The sequence below is a fragment of the Bombus impatiens genome, unplaced genomic scaffold (assembly GCF_000188095.3).
Source record: "Bombus impatiens unplaced genomic scaffold, BIMP_2.2 scf_1144, whole genome shotgun sequence".
Lineage (NCBI taxonomy): Eukaryota > Metazoa > Arthropoda > Insecta > Hymenoptera > Apidae > Bombus > Bombus impatiens.
Window position 1 is genome coordinate 1 of NT_177563.1, and position 15,403 is coordinate 15,403.

The 15,403-nt window shown below is 31.4% G+C and overlaps 4 protein-coding genes across 8 annotated transcripts; 2 read left to right on the forward strand and 2 right to left on the reverse strand.

Moving 5' to 3' along the window:
* Positions 1-1,210: 1,210 nt before the first annotated feature.
* On the forward strand, positions 1,211-7,075 carry LOC100750013 (translation elongation factor 2). The gene is made up of 14 exons (XM_003493477.4): positions 1,211-1,362; positions 2,252-2,466; positions 2,541-2,734; positions 3,030-3,238; positions 3,323-3,556; positions 3,632-3,745; positions 3,951-4,097; positions 4,296-4,536; positions 4,730-4,897; positions 5,081-5,370; positions 5,445-5,654; positions 5,721-5,903; positions 5,987-6,244; positions 6,481-7,075. The coding sequence occupies exons 1-14, from the start codon at positions 1,360-1,362 to the stop codon at positions 6,547-6,549; spliced, it is 2,535 nt and encodes an 844-aa protein (XP_003493525.1). The 5' UTR covers positions 1,211-1,359; the 3' UTR covers positions 6,550-7,075.
* Positions 7,076-7,261: 186 nt separating this feature from the next.
* On the reverse strand, positions 7,262-10,036 carry LOC100740029 (protein PRRC1-B). 3 transcript variants are annotated; one of them, XM_012391728.3, is made up of 5 exons: positions 9,772-10,036; positions 8,922-9,353; positions 8,168-8,270; positions 7,733-8,090; positions 7,262-7,663 (listed from the first exon to the last, which is right to left on the reverse strand). In XM_012391728.3, exons 1-5 carry the CDS (start codon positions 9,860-9,862, stop codon positions 7,550-7,552), a joined length of 1,098 nt encoding a protein of 365 aa, XP_012247151.1. In that variant the 5' UTR covers positions 9,863-10,036; the 3' UTR covers positions 7,262-7,549. The 3 variants fall into 3 exon arrangements, with proteins under 3 accessions (XP_012247151.1, XP_003493527.1, XP_012247150.1); XM_003493479.4 differs by having other exon boundaries at positions 8,934-9,401; positions 9,772-10,035; XM_012391727.3 differs by having other exon boundaries at positions 8,922-9,401; positions 9,772-10,035.
* Positions 10,037-11,289: 1,253 nt separating this feature from the next.
* On the reverse strand, positions 11,290-11,563 carry LOC100740154 (dolichyl-diphosphooligosaccharide--protein glycosyltransferase subunit 4). The gene has a single exon (XM_003493480.4). It carries the CDS (start codon positions 11,561-11,563, stop codon positions 11,459-11,461), a length of 105 nt encoding a protein of 34 aa, XP_003493528.1. The 3' UTR covers positions 11,290-11,458.
* Positions 11,564-11,981: 418 nt separating this feature from the next.
* LOC100750131 (nucleoporin SEH1) lies at positions 11,982-15,310 on the forward strand. 3 transcript variants are annotated; one of them, XM_024371160.2, is made up of 7 exons: positions 11,982-12,047; positions 12,566-12,779; positions 12,862-13,018; positions 13,081-13,342; positions 13,420-13,650; positions 13,723-14,010; positions 14,908-15,310. In XM_024371160.2, the coding sequence occupies exons 2-7, from the start codon at positions 12,669-12,671 to the stop codon at positions 15,083-15,085; spliced, it is 1,227 nt and encodes a 408-aa protein (XP_024226928.1). In that variant the 5' UTR covers positions 11,982-12,047; positions 12,566-12,668; the 3' UTR covers positions 15,086-15,310. The 3 variants fall into 3 exon arrangements, with proteins under 3 accessions (XP_024226928.1, XP_003493526.1, XP_024226929.1); XM_003493478.4 differs by lacking the exon at positions 11,982-12,047 and adding an exon at positions 12,255-12,385; XM_024371161.2 differs by lacking the exons at positions 11,982-12,047; positions 14,908-15,310 and adding an exon at positions 12,256-12,385 and having other exon boundaries at positions 13,723-14,317.
* The last annotated feature ends 93 nt before the right edge of the window (positions 15,311-15,403 follow it).

Consider the following 15,403-nt stretch of genomic DNA (forward strand, 5'->3'; position numbering starts at 1 on the left):
TAATTAAGGTTCTTCAAACGGACAGGCAGTCTTTGTCCCAAATTGACTAATTGACAGCGACGTCAATTTCCCTTACTTTCTGAACGAGGGCTATACTTAACGAATCCGATGAACTCGTATCCTTAAACACACCCCATCATAGTTTTCCTCTGTGGCATCATTGGGACGAAAAGTCATTCTTTCTTGCGATCTCATCGACAAAGAGAGTAGCGCCTTACGATCTGTGAGTATTACACGTTTGAGTTACATTTTGTGAGCAAGGATATTTATCATTCTATTGACCGCGGATTCGTTATCGAACCTAAGACCATTATCACTAGTGTCGCGAGTGCTCAACCGCCGCGGTTGATTGCCGAGTCATCGAACCTAAGACCATTATCACTAGTGTCGCGAGTGCTCAACCGCCGCGGTTGATTGTCGAGTCGGTAGTATCCATACTCGTGTTAGTAGACCGTACCTTTGTTATACCACAACGATGGCCAATTTCAATGAAGATTTATCAAACGCCCACAACCCTATTCCTGACTCTTCTCCGACATATAGATAGAGCAAAAAGGTTAATAATAGAAATATGGTGTATTTATTTTTTGTAAGAGTGGAACACCATATTATGTAATATATACGATGTAATGTACACTGCATCGAAATTAATGTTTCTAAGAGTAATCATTTTACAAGAAAACGCACAATCGTTTCTATTTTCTTAATATGTACGTAATTATATGTCTTTTGTACACTTGTCTATGTCTAATATAATAGATTATATAACTTTATTGTTGAACCAATGCAGTATTTTATATGAATATTTCATCTAAGATAGAATAAGAAAATAATATTCAATGATAAACGTATTCATATCTAAGCGATATTTTTTTCGTAACCTTTGAATTGTTTTCTTTCTTTTTCTGCTTGTCCTTCTCTCTTCATACGAAAATTTTATTAACATTAAATGAAACAATTTTACTTCAATAATCTTTACAACAAACGAAGAAAAAAAATAAATTAGAAGAACATTCGTTTCATTATCAATTCTTTTTTTGTTTCAATTTTAATTTAAATTATTAGATGGCAGCACTGAGCACAACAATAGCTGTTATACTACTACAGATTAACGGCTTGCATTTTAAACTCATCTACAATCGGTTGTAACCTGCGCGCGCAAATTAAGCCACGTGGTAGGGATTACAAAATTCCAATTGGCCCTGTGCATAACACGAAATACGCGTGACAAGGAACGCCCTCTATCGTGTACGAAACGTTCGTTCCTTTCACAGAACTCCTGTTCTTTCCTAGGGAGTCCGCCATTGTTGCTGCACGTATATTTCTGTTAAGGCCAACGGAAATCGGATTACATCCAAAATGGTGAGTATAATCTTTCCAAAGTAAAACGAATTTGTAAGTCTGTACAATGTATGGAGTGCAGAGGTATGAATATTTTTGAAGACCGAGTGTCACCTGGGTTCGGAAAAATTGAAAACTGGCGGATTACTTGGGATTGCGCAACTCCCTTTGAAGATGAATTTTGAGGCTCGCGATGGATATGCCAAGATTAAAATCTCTGAAGGTTCAGCAAAAATTCTGGCGAAATATTCCTGAAAAATTTTCCGACACAATGCTTCAAAGATACCCTATGTTCGAAGTTCAAATATGTTTCGTCTCTTGTTCAAGAGGCAACGTGTCATGGAGTTTTGTAGTCTCTTGTTACAAATCGCAGCATGCTCTCGAAACATCGTGAGTCTTCAAGAAAATGTTCTCGATGGTTTTTGGTGAATTGGGAACTTTGCGGGAACAATCCAAACAAGCATCATTGCACAAAAAAACACGTCGAATACCTTGCACACTGTATATAGAAAATGAAGAAGTTGTGACACTTTAGGGTCAAGCTCTAACAAAAAAAAGTATTCATACAGGAATATAATTCTCTCTATTCTAAATAATATTGATCATATTTGTCAAGATTTATGAAGCTTTGATTTTAATATGGTCAGTATGAAAATCATTTTATCTTTTCCTTTATCTGAGATAAAATTGTTTTTCAAACTTTATATTCCATATTTTAGGAAAATATTGAAAACATATTAAGAAAATAATATATTTGATAGCATAAAATTAAAAAATAATTTGTGGAATATGTCATTTTAGATTAAGAAAATTTTAATCAATATGTTGTAATCAGTTTCATCAACTTTAATCAGTTACAATCATGTTAAACCTATATATTTAGTATTAAAAAGTCTTTTATTTGTTACAGGTGAACTTCACGGTAGATGAGATACGTGCTATGATGGACAAAAAGAAAAACATCAGAAATATGTCTGTCATTGCGCATGTTGATCATGGAAAGTCAACTTTGACTGACTCCCTTGTGTCTAAGGCCGGTATTATTGCTGGTGCTAAAGCTGGTGAAACCAGATTTACAGATACTCGCAAGGATGAACAGGAACGATGTATTACTATTAAATCCACGTAAGTTTAATCTGTTTAATCTTATCAGTTGGTGTTTTTAACTGCCTACCTGCAAGTAATATTTTTAATTGCAGAGCTATTTCTATGTTCTTTGCACTTGAAGAGAAAGACTTAGTTTTCATTACAAACCCTGATCAACGTGACAAGGATGAAAAAGGTTTCTTGATTAACCTTATTGATTCACCTGGCCATGTTGATTTCTCCAGTGAAGTAACTGCTGCTCTTCGAGTAACTGATGGAGCTCTTGTGGTTGTTGATTGTGTATCTGGTATGTACTTTAAATGATGTAATTTGAATTAAACTAATACCCCTTCCAGCACAAAAAGCGTTACTCTGTAGTATATCAGTTGGTTAAACTGACTGATGCACATGGACAGTGTTGATGGTGCATCAATGGAAGAAGATTAAAATGATAGCAGCTGTGTTTAAACGCTGTTGGTGGACCTCTATCCTTATGTCCGAGACCAGCACGCTACGACACAATTGCTACAATTTTACTTGGAAGAATTTTGTTTTCTTTTTATAGCTTCGTGAAAATCATAATTTTTTTATACTTTGTCAAGGTGTCTGTGTACAAACGGAAACTGTACTTCGTCAAGCTATTGCTGAACGTATAAAGCCAGTGTTGTTCATGAACAAAATGGACAGAGCACTTTTAGAACTTCAGCTTGATAGTGAAGATCTTTATCAAACTTTCCAACGTATTGTTGAAAACGTTAACGTTATTATTGCAACATATTCGGACGATGATGGTCCTATGGGTGAAGTTAGAGTAAGTAAATGAATTAATTTTATTTCTATGTAACATTGTTTCTTACGTTTATATTAATATTCTTATTATGTTTGTTGCAAATAGGTAGATCCTAGTAAAGGTTCAGTCGGTTTTGGTTCTGGTCTTCATGGTTGGGCGTTTACATTAAAACAATTTTCTGAAATGTATGCTGAGAAATTTAAAATTGACGTTGTAAAACTTATGAATAGATTATGGGGAGAATCTTTCTTTAACCCCAAAACTAAGAAGTGGAGCAAGCAGAAGGAAACAGACAATAAACGCTCCTTTTGCATGTACGTCTTAGATCCAATTTATAAGGTATGTTAATCATTAACTACTTATAATAAATAAATATTCATTTTTTTTACTAATAACAATACAAAATTAAAACAGGTATTTGATAGTATAATGAATTACAAAAAAGATGAAGCGGACAACCTGCTGCAAAAATTAGGAATTGTTTTAAAACCGGAAGATAAAGATAAAGACGGCAAAGCTCTTCTTAAGGTAACTTTTTCTATATAAAACTATCATTTTAATTCATTTCAATGTTTTGGAAATATTTATGATGACTTCTAAAAAAAAAACTTTTCTGACATCTCTACAGAATTTCTTTGACCGATAATATTTTATTCTGATAATACTTTAGTTTTAATTAACTAATCAATAAATATCATGAGTGATTATATATCAGTATAATAATCCGTTTTAGGTTGTCATGAGAACATGGTTGCCAGCTGGAGAAGCTTTGCTTCAGATGATTGCTATTCATTTGCCATCCCCTGTTACCGCGCAGAAATATCGTATGGAAATGTTGTATGAAGGTCCGCTTGATGACGAGGCTGCAATTGGTATTAAGGTATGTATAAATAATATAATTTTAAGATAAAAAATATTAATTAGTTTTATTATATATGATGAAAATCTCACAGACCTGTTCTGACTTATATATGGTAGATATGAGTAGTAACTGATTGATATATGTATAGTTTAATTTTTAACTCAGCTTTAAAGCGAACTTGTTGATTTCATATCCGATTGGAATCTTATTTTACAGAACTGCGATCCAAATGGGCCACTCATGATGTATGTTTCGAAAATGGTACCGACCTCCGACAAAGGTCGCTTCTATGCTTTCGGTCGTGTATTCTCTGGGAAAGTAAGCACTGGAATGAAAGCACGTATTATGGGACCTAATTTCCAACCGGGTAAAAAAGAAGATCTTTATGAGAAAGCTATCCAGCGTACAATTTTGATGATGGGACGTTACGTTGAAGCGATTGAAGATGTGCCTTCTGGTCAGTAAATCCTTCATTTGGTTTCAAATCTTTTCAAGTAATAGTACAATGATGATTGTTTCTATCTACCTTTTGTTCTGACCTTTTCTGAATGACAATAGAACGGCCAACTGACACTTAAATTGATAATGTTAAAATGTTGTTTCATATAAAAAATGTAATTACAACAGATTATTTTTATCATTCAAAACAGGTAATATTTGTGGACTTGTTGGCGTTGATCAATTCTTAGTGAAGACTGGTACCATTACCACGTTTAAGGATGCACACAATATGAAAGTTATGAAATTTTCGGTTTCACCTGTCGTCCGTGTTGCTGTTGAACCTAAAAATCCAGCAGATTTACCTAAATTAGTTGAAGGTACATTTATTTATTGATTTAATATAATTTGTTATAATTTAATGTATAAATAAGGATGAAACCTTATTTTGAGCATTGGGTTATGATAAACCGTGATTTTAATTGAAAATCTGAAAGTGATCGTCATCTAAATTTTATTTAATAAAAGTGTTAATATTTTTTAACAAAATAATTCGTATTCAGGTCTTAAACGTTTGGCGAAATCAGATCCTATGGTACAATGTATTATTGAAGAATCAGGAGAGCACATTATTGCTGGTGCTGGAGAACTGCACCTTGAAATTTGTTTAAAGGATTTGGAAGAAGATCATGCTTGTATACCCATTAAGAAATCGGATCCCGTTGTTTCTTACAGAGAAACAATTTCGGAACAATCGAATCAGATGTGTCTTTCAAAATCACCTAATAAGCATAATCGGTTATTCATGATGGCGTGTCCTATGCCTGATGGTCTCGCTGAAGATATCGATAGTGTATGTTTCCATTCTATAAAAATTTATAATTGATATTCTTGTTTTGTTTCTATTAAATGTTTATAATCTTATAGGGTGAAGTTAATCCAAGGGATGACTTCAAAGTACGTGCTCGTTATTTGAACGAAAAGTATGACTACGATGTAACCGAAGCTAGGAAGATTTGGTGCTTTGGACCTGATGGAACTGGACCCAACATTCTTGTAGATTGTACGAAAGGAGTACAGTATCTTAACGAAATTAAGGATTCTGTTGTAGCTGGATTCCAATGGGCTACGAAAGAGGTATAATATCATAGATTAATGAAAAAGATATTCAGAAATAGTTTTTTATTTATAATTATTTCACAGGGTGTTCTTTCGGAAGAAAACTTGAGAGGTGTGCGTTTCAACATTCACGATGTGACGTTACATGCTGACGCTATTCATAGAGGTGGTGGTCAAATTATTCCTACCACAAGACGTTGCCTTTATGCTTGTCTTCTCACTGCCTCTCCTCGACTTATGGAACCAGTTTACTTATGCGAAATTCAGGTAAATTTAGTTTTATGATTTACTGAAGAATTTATAACTAGTATGTTAAATTTTTGTATTCTAATGTAATAAAATTGTCATAGTGCCCTGAAACAGCTGTCGGTGGTATCTATGGTGTGCTTAATCGAAGAAGAGGTCACGTATTCGAAGAACAACAGATTGCTGGTACACCTATGTTTGTAGTTAAAGCATATCTTCCAGTTAATGAGTCCTTTGGTTTTACTGCCGACTTGCGTTCTAACACCGGCGGACAAGCTTTCCCTCAATGTGTATTCGATCATTGGCAGATCTTGCCCGGTGATCCAATGGAACCTAATTCTAGACCTTATCAAGTTGTGCAGGTAATTTATCTGTTCTGTAATATTTATAATTACCCACGGTCATAACTGATGGTAATGAGTAAATGTCAATACATTGCCATTTTTAATCTCGTGGAAAAGAAACTGTTTTTTTGTTTTGGTATTCTAGTGACATATTCAAGTATACCTGAATAGGGAAACATACAAATTTATATCTTCCTTTTGTGAGACGTAATACATTTGACTACTATTAAGTGTAATAATCCTTGTTCTTACAGGAAACACGTAAAAGAAAAGGATTGAAGGAAGGTCTCCCAGATTTGAATGCATACCTTGACAAATTGTAACCATAGATTCGCGCACCATATTTAAATATCTATTTAAATATTGTAATTCAATTAATATTGCTCGGACCGTATACAATCTACATCGGTTTATTATGAACTTTGTTTTGCGCAAAGAAACATGAGAAATACATGATTATAAATATGAAAAAAAACAATAAATTGTAATTATGATGGAAAGTACGCACGTTGGCGCAAAGAGAAATATTTTATACATTTATTTAATTAAGCATGCCACATGTTATTAAGATCCCGGTGGCTTTATGTTTTTAGCATATCAGCATCAGATAAGAATTCAATTGTTATTTTTATTGTGGTGATAACTTATTGCCAATTTCATATAACAAATGAAAACAAAAGATTGTAATTTTTTACATTGCTTTTTTACCACAATTAGTTTTAATTTTTTGTTGATATTTTCAAATGATTGGACGAATTTCGAAGTTATTGATAACAAAAAATCTACAACAGCAATGTACTCATTGAAACGAAATGCATCAAGAAATTAAAAATGAAATTACGAGAGGAAGTGTTTTTATTGTCTTTGTTAAAAATACCCAACCATTCCAAAATCTGATAGAATTAGGACAAGTAAAAAAAAGTTATGTTCAAATTGTGTATAAATTATGATTTTATTTTAATAAAATATACTATAGTGTCAATACATCTAATATTAATAATTCATATGTGATGAAATAATCACATTCAACATACCAAACCTATTTTTTTTATATATTTCGACTTCATTCCATTAATTTTTTGTACATATTACCACATATAATTAAAATACATTTCCTTAATTTATAAATACTAATTTAATAAGTATGTTACGTTAATTGAATTGGATTTCAACAATGTGATGAAATGTTAGCTACTCGTAAAAAGTAAGAGTCTAAGAAATAAATTTTGATAATTGATTCAAGTTACTCTATAAATTATTATAGTTGCATTTACAAAAACGCAATTCATTGATAAATTGCATCGATGTATTTTTCATAAAAATTTAGATGGGATTAATTGTGTTTTTGTAGATGCCAGCTAGTGATTGAGCTGCTAAAAGTATAATGTCTCTTCTGGAAATTCCTGTAAGTGCATGATGCCATTCATTGTGAGAAACCTTCAAAGATATATTACTTTTTTAGAATTATAATTATACAATTACCGTGTTTACTTTATCTATACCAACCTGTAAACTGTTTGCCATTAAACTACCAACAGTAACTGACAATCCAGACCATTTAAGAGGATAATCTTCAGGTGTGGCTTCTTGTGCCATTGTTACTATTTGACTTGGCACTGGAGTCATTTGAGTGAACGTTTGCAAATTCACATTACGTTTCGGATCATTAAGAAGTATCACCCCTAAATCATACCATTTATCTTCACCAACTTCTAACAGAAAATTTTCTACTGCAATTATAGGTATATCTTTTGGAAGAGTCGGAATATTTCGAGCAGAATTAATTCTTTCTTCTGCTCCTTTCACACCAGCAGCAAAACCAACTGGTTGAGCAGCTACAGCTGAACTTTCCACTGATATACCACTACAAAATAATCAACTCTTTTAATGAAAATATAACAGTATAGAATTAAATGAATACAATTCATAATTATTACTCACGTTACTGTTGCCTTCCCAAAAACTGTTTGAAAAGCCTGACGAACAGAACTTATTTTAACATCTTTATCTGATGCAACTACAATCTCCATATCACCACCAGAATCTGAAAAGTATATTTTCCACAGAGCCTGCATATATGTTTGTAAATGAACTAACATGTTGCACAGTCACGATGTTGCTATTTACATTCACATATAAATAGTGTAGAATCTATATATTGTTCCTCAAATTTTAATTGCCATTTTATTAAAATACAATGAAATTATTACAAGTTGTTTTCAACAATTACTTCTCCACAACACTGTGCATAGGCATATGTTAATGAAAATTTTACTTATAAAGTTACTTTAATTATTATTTTTAATTATCACTTTATTTGTAATGCAAATTGAACAATCACTCTATTTTATGTATGATTTGGAACACAATTTCACATATATAAATGTTATAATTTCAGCTACTTAATAAATGAAAAATAAGGAGGAAAAATATTTTGTAAATGACAGATAAACAGCACACAGCACAGTTCACTAAATTAAGTTTGGTTTTTAGATCATCCAAAAATAACACAGTACATATATATGTTCCTTTCAGATATGATGCAATAATATAATCTAATAGATACGATGACATACATTTAGATAGGAAATTGACAAAACACTCAAGCCAGGTGAAATGATCAAGAAATTTACAAAATAGAAAAGGATTAAATTGCTTTTACTTGCATGTCAGGATTAGTAGCTTTCTTACTTACAAATGAACTCACGCATCTGAGGATCTAATGTTGTGATCATAGTATTAACACTGTTCTTTGCTTTTTCTGCAACTTTGCTTAATACATTACTATTTACTACTGTTTCTTTAACCCATGACAGTAGACCACCTCCAACCATTCCTGAATCTTGGACTATATTTTCTGATGGCACTGTAGTTTGTACATTTTGTATGGACGGAGTAACAATAGGAGTTGTAATTACTTGATGTGTTTCTTGCTGTAATGGTTTAGATTGAATAACAGTATTTAACATTGATTTATTAGGTTCCTGTTCATGAAGCTTCTTTTGTGAAGATGATTCTAAATTATTAGGCCTTTCTGATAACAATGTTCCAGGGTTTGAAATAAAAATAGGCAATGCACTAGGTGGTGGTACATTTGATAACAAATTTCCTGTAGATGTTGACACACCTAATGGCATTAATAAAGATGTTGATGAAGACAAACTGCTAAAAGAATCTGGAAATTACATTATTTATATTACTTATATAAATGACACATTGTCCTGATACATTAGTGTATCTGAATAAATAAACAAACCTTCATCAAGTAATAAGTTATTTTGTCCTATTTACCAAATAAAATTTATTGTTCGTTTAAATAGTATATCATAGAATGTTTTACCATAAGATACATAATTACATTCATTTTATGTTATAATTTTTTTATGTTTATTATATTTCTCAAGAATTAATTTTTTATAGTTTTCTTCCAAAATCTTTTGCACTACACGGAAAATTAGCAGCCAATTAGAGTGAACATGAATCTTTTTACTTGCGAAGGAATTTGACAGATACGCAGGTGTTTATGTTTTGCCTTTCATTCTTACCTGTTTTTACGATTTCTCCAGATGTAGACGATTCATCTGTTCTTCTTTCGACAAATTCGAATGTGGATTCTCCATTGGAATCGTCAGTCATCGTTGATTAACTTTTCTAAATTTACACGTTAAATGTCCAAAACTATATTGTGAATTTTCTATACGCAGCTATGTATGCAAAAGACATAATATGTACATGGATTGACTATGTACAATTATGAGCTGCAAGCTACAAGCTGCAAGTGACCAACTTCATCATCTTGAAACAGTCTGAAGATGGAAACTAGTCTACATGTATACATATTCACATATATTCCTATATCTTATATCTATTATTTACTTTATTTGAGTGAATGAAAATTTTATTTAGTTAGAAGTTAACTTTTTTTGTTATTTGATAGTTTTCGACGCGTAGGATCCAAAAATTCAAGTCTTAACTTTAGAAATCAAGCGGTTCAAGAGTTATCCGTACGTAAAATTGAGCATTTTTAGCGTATTTTATAGGTTAGCATGATGCTATATTACTTCTGTAGTGGCACGCGAGTCAGGACAATTCAAATTCTGTTGTTGTTTTGCCTCGGAGTATTAAGATCGTTAGGTTACAAGTATTGTAAGGATCAATAAACTCCGGGCAAAACAATGTCGCCGCTACATACAACCGCCAAACGTAGTCGAATACAAATTTTCCACCAGTATAAATAAACGGACGCGATCACGAGCGCGAGAGTTCATCGAACAGTGTCCGAAGAGCATCAAAGTGTAAATAAGTTTCGAAGTGATCTACAGAGTTTCTCCGAATATTTATCGGGTATTTATTCCGCAATTTATATTTGTACCAACGACTCACAATTTGCCTGTAATTTATTTATTTATTTGAAAATATATTTAACGGATTGCGACAGCAATATTTCGCTTTTGTTATTTCGCTCAACCAAATAACGACTAATCCTCCACACTTCTATTCATCATCTCATTAATCCGTACTACGAGTACAGATGAGTATTGGACTGACTTTCGCCGAATATTAGCTTGTTCTAACGTAACGGCGGCAGAAGAGTGGAGCATAACTTAAACCTGCCCAAACCTAATCCAATACTCATGATTCACGATTTAAAATCCCGCCGCAAATGCACCCACGTTCATTTGTATACATACAGCGACTCCAGTTATTGGACCAATCATGCATAGAAGCCAACATAGCATCAAAGTAACGCATACGCTAAAAATACGCTAAAAACACTTGATTTTATATGCATATGATATCATAATTCTTGAACCACTGGAGTCCTAAAGTTAAGACTTGCATTTTTGGATTCCACATGGCGAGAACTACCATAATGTATAAAAGAAGTCAATAATTTTATGTTCTCTAAACCGAAGTACAGCTGAAGTTATACATTTATGATAAAAAAAGAAAAAATATATTATCATAGTTACTGATTATATTACACATATTTTACTGATTATATACCCATTAATGTTTATTTTACAATTAGTATATGTTTTACATGCTATTTATGCAAGGAATGAAGAAAATAAAAATTTTTTATTTTATAAACAATATATTTACCAACATGATATCATTTACTTTAAGTAACCATATTTATCAGTATTAAAAACAATATATAATGTATCAATATATGTATTAGTGTTTGATGAAGCGGATTAAGGTTATGTTCAGCAACATGTTACTCCTTTACTTCGAATAATTAGCGTATACGTAGTGAAAGAGAAATACTAAGCAAAATAATGTCGCTCCAAGAATATTGCAGAATACAGCCAACTGTACATCTGTGATCATCTGAAAGGTTATGAGATTAACTCTTACCGGTCTATATCTTTGATTTAACGAGAAAATGTTTAAAATTAAATAAAAAAATATACTTAAAGGACAAATTAATCAAAAGGGACATAATTACCTTGAAAAATTATTTTATAATACACAGTTCAATATGTTTAAAATACATACGTGGTTTGACACGTTATACTCTACAACTCGTTGATTATGTGTCACAGAGTTGTAATCATGAATCTCTTTACCTGTAACAGAATTTTCTCGAAGACTTGCTTGTCGATATCTATGAGATAAAAATATAAAATAACAAAATATTATAAAATATATGGTATTTTACGTTGTGTTTGAAAAATGGATTGATAAATACATATTAGTAATATGTATTATATTTTATATATATCTTAAATTAATATTACCAAATATTACTAGTTAGGGCTAAAATATAACTAGCAATATAATACCAAAAAGGAAATCTCCTCTCTGATAATACATGAGCGCGCGATTATTCTAATTTTTTCTAGGATATATTTACAATTATTATGATATGTTGTTATGTTTTATTAGCGTAGTAAATATATTTAGTCAATTTTTAAGTTTTGTTAAATACATTAACAATATACACGTCGAAAGACAATATGCTGATTCACTATACTAATAACAATGTACTTTTATGCACTGGTTCATTGAAATTCATTCAAATAATATACCGAAAACGCAAAGGTTAAAAAATAAGGGAAAAGGTTTTTCGATAGATTTAGCATTAATCTGACTATCACAAAAATTTTAAATGTATTTTTTCTTTATGTGCTTAAAGTAATTGTAAAGAATGTTAGTAATATTACTTGTATTGTACAGTATTTTCCCTCCTTTCTAATACGAACACGCTAAATAAATATTGTAAAAAATTAGTGAATTGGAATTATGATGTTTATATAATTTTGATGTTTATAAAATATTGAATTATAAGAATTTAGTTTTCCGATATTTTGACAGTGGGCTCTTTTTAAGAAAAGTTTTCCAAGTTTTTACCTCCTAACCTCTACGTGTATCGATGCACGCATAAATATTTACTGGATATTATTTTATTCTGTAATACTAAAACGTATCAAAAATGTTCGAAGCACACAGTATTAATGCGGAACATAAAGACTTGATTCATGATATTGCTTATGATTTTTATGGACAACGAATGGCAACATGTTCTAGTGATCAATATGTGAAAGTGAGATTTATACTCTTGTCGTTTGTATTCATACACAGTAACATTATCATAGTCATATATGAGGGTTATGAAATTTGTATAGGTCTGGGATGAAGACGAACATGGAAATTGGCATTTATCTGCATCTTGGAAAGCACACAGTGGGTCTGTGTGGAAAGTAACATGGGCGCATCCAGAGTTCGGTCAAGTTCTAGCAACATGCTCTTTTGATAGGACAGCAGCTGTATGGGAAGAGATAGGTAGAACTATTATTTTTGTGATTAACTAATAAACAAATAACTATGTTATTAATTTTACTTAGTTGGAGAAGGATCAGGACCAGGAGAACGTGGCATGAGACATTGGGTTAGGAGAACAAACTTAGTAGATTCTAGAAAGTCTGTTACAGATGTGAAATTTGCACCTAAAACTTTAGGACTTTTGTTAGCTACGTGTAGTGAAGACGGTGTAATTAGGATATATGAAGCACCTGATGTTATGAATCTAAGTCAATGGACTCTACAACATGATATTAGTTGTAAACTTCAATGCAGTTGTCTTTCATGGAACCCATCTCTCTCAAGGTATAATAAATTGCTATTGAATTCCTATAATATGTATTGTAGATATAGGTGTCAAATATTCCATTATTTCACATTAGGTTACATCATCCAATGATAGCAGTTGGAAGTGATGATCCAAATCCATCATCCGAGGGAAAAGTTTTTATATATGAATATTCTGAAAGTAGTAGAAGATGGACAAAAACTCAAACATTAAATATCATAGATCCTATTCATGATATAGCATTCGCTCCAAATTTAGGTAGAAGTTTTCACACATTAGCTATTGCATCAAAAGATGTGCAAATAATTATATTAAAACCTATGGTGTGAGTATAAGTTTTAGAATTCGTACAAACATGATGTGTATAAGAGACTACATGAAGATGTTATTGATATAGGGATAATGCACAAAGTGGTTCATCACGGTTTGAAATTAATGTAGCAGCACAGTTCTCTGATCATGATTTTACTGTATGGCGAGTGTGTTGGAACATTATGGGAACTATTCTAGCAAGTTCAGGAGATGATGGTTGCGTTCGATTATGGAAAGATAATTATATTAATAATTGGAAATGTGTTGCTGTGTTGAAAGGTGATGGTACCTCTGCTCAAAGTGCTGAAACTTCTACAGCGGCAACACCACCCAATCATTCAACAGGAATACAACAAACATCTTCTACAACAAGGTACTACAAATTGGGTTCCATCAGTCATCCAAACCAAGTGCCTTGGCATTAGAGAAAATGATTTATTTTTTAACATACTTAGTCGTTTCATGTTTATTATTTCGTACAATGTGCACACATTTTGTGAGAAATAGTGAATTTGTATTTCTATCATGAGAATTATCTTTATTTTTTTAACAAAATTATACATCTTTTATTTTTAGTAGTTAAATAGATTTCTATTAATTATGATTTCATAGCACCGTACATTACCCTATTGATTTAGTAATTTGTATTCTTTTGTTGAATAAAATAAGTATAAAGTGTATGTTCCACTAGAAACATTTATAATAACTCCTATCTTATATATAATAACTATTAAAATAACTTTATTGTCTATTCATATCCATTTGAAACAAATTGCTACTTCAAAAAGAGCGGTACCTTGCTATTTGGAATTAGTAAGGAATATATTGTTAAAGAGATTATTAATTGAGAGTATTTTATATCTTGTAATATAACAAAATTCATTAAATGATAAATTTTAGGTGTGTTAATCTCATATATACAGTTTTGCTCAGCATTAAAATTATTGTAAATATTGAATTATTATATATGTACACTTTGAAAAATATTTTACAAAAGACATATATTTCATTCAATTTGTAACGTATTTTTTTCATTAATAAATGCTGAATATATATTACAATACACCTTTTTATTTTTACCTACCTTGAAGTATCGAATAATTCTCAATGGAAAATAATTGTTGATAAGTCCTTTACGTTTTTGGTAATAGTAGATTACCTTACAGTAAGTTTTTTACTGTTATTTTAATCAAGATTTATGTTCTGTTTGTAGTATATTTTAATTATATATTGATGACTAATGTTTAAATAAATTTTATTTCGCTTTCAGAGCAGTAACTATAGCAACTGTCACTGCAGAGAAGCCTACAGTTACAGTTATGTGCAGCAATAAATGGCAGGCACCTGTTATAAAAGGTCGTTTTAGTAAATCTGTTTGGTTGGGAAATCCTAGTGAACCAACACCACCTCCACCTCCAATCTTAGAGTATCCAAAGGCAAAAAAGTAACACAGCTATTCAATTTTTGGTAACATTAAAAAATGCGAAGACAAATGACTTTATATTCTTATGTTGAATGATTTAAAAAATTAATTCAAAGAATATGATATGCTACCTTTTATGCACTTGAGAATAATATTTTTATTTTAAGGAGAGTTCATAGAACTAAGATATTTCCAGACATGTATTTACCGTCATTATAATGATATGGTAATAAACAGCAATAGTTAATTATGCGTAAGTATTACTGTTATGAAACTTGTATATATACATTTTGACTGATTTTAGCGAACATTACTTTTTATTACTACATGACATATTCGTATT

What these genes read in the sequence shown, in the direction of transcription:
- LOC100750013 (XM_003493477.4), top strand. An exon ending in GTCCTATGGGTGAAGTTAGA is followed by an intron (nt 3,239 to 3,322) that starts GTAAGTAAATGA and finishes TGTTGCAAATAG; the next exon opens with GTAGATCCTAGTAAAGGTTC. An exon ending in GATTGAAGATGTGCCTTCTG is followed by an intron (nt 4,537 to 4,729) that starts GTCAGTAAATCC and finishes CATTCAAAACAG; the next exon opens with GTAATATTTGTGGACTTGTT.
- LOC100740029 (XM_012391727.3), bottom strand. Translation starts at nt 9,862, where the DNA reads ATGACTGACGATTCCAATGGAGAATCCACATTCGAATTTGTCGAAAGA. An exon ending in TGGAGAAATCGTAAAAACAG is followed by an intron (nt 9,402 to 9,771) that starts GTAAGAATGAAA and finishes TGTAATTTCCAG; the next exon opens with ATTCTTTTAGCAGTTTGTCT. An exon ending in TAATGGCAAACAGTTTACAG is followed by an intron (nt 7,664 to 7,732) that starts GTTGGTATAGAT and finishes ATATCTTTGAAG; the next exon opens with GTTTCTCACAATGAATGGCA.
- LOC100740154 (XM_003493480.4), bottom strand. Translation starts at nt 11,563, where the DNA reads ATGATCACAGATGTACAGTTGGCTGTATTCTGCAATATTCTTGGAGCG.
- LOC100750131 (XM_024371160.2), top strand. Translation starts at nt 12,669, where the DNA reads ATGTTCGAAGCACACAGTATTAATGCGGAACATAAAGACTTGATTCAT. An exon ending in TGGAACCCATCTCTCTCAAG is followed by an intron (nt 13,343 to 13,419) that starts GTATAATAAATT and finishes ATTTCACATTAG; the next exon opens with GTTACATCATCCAATGATAG. An exon ending in ATTATATTAAAACCTATGGT is followed by an intron (nt 13,651 to 13,722) that starts GTGAGTATAAGT and finishes TTATTGATATAG; the next exon opens with GGATAATGCACAAAGTGGTT.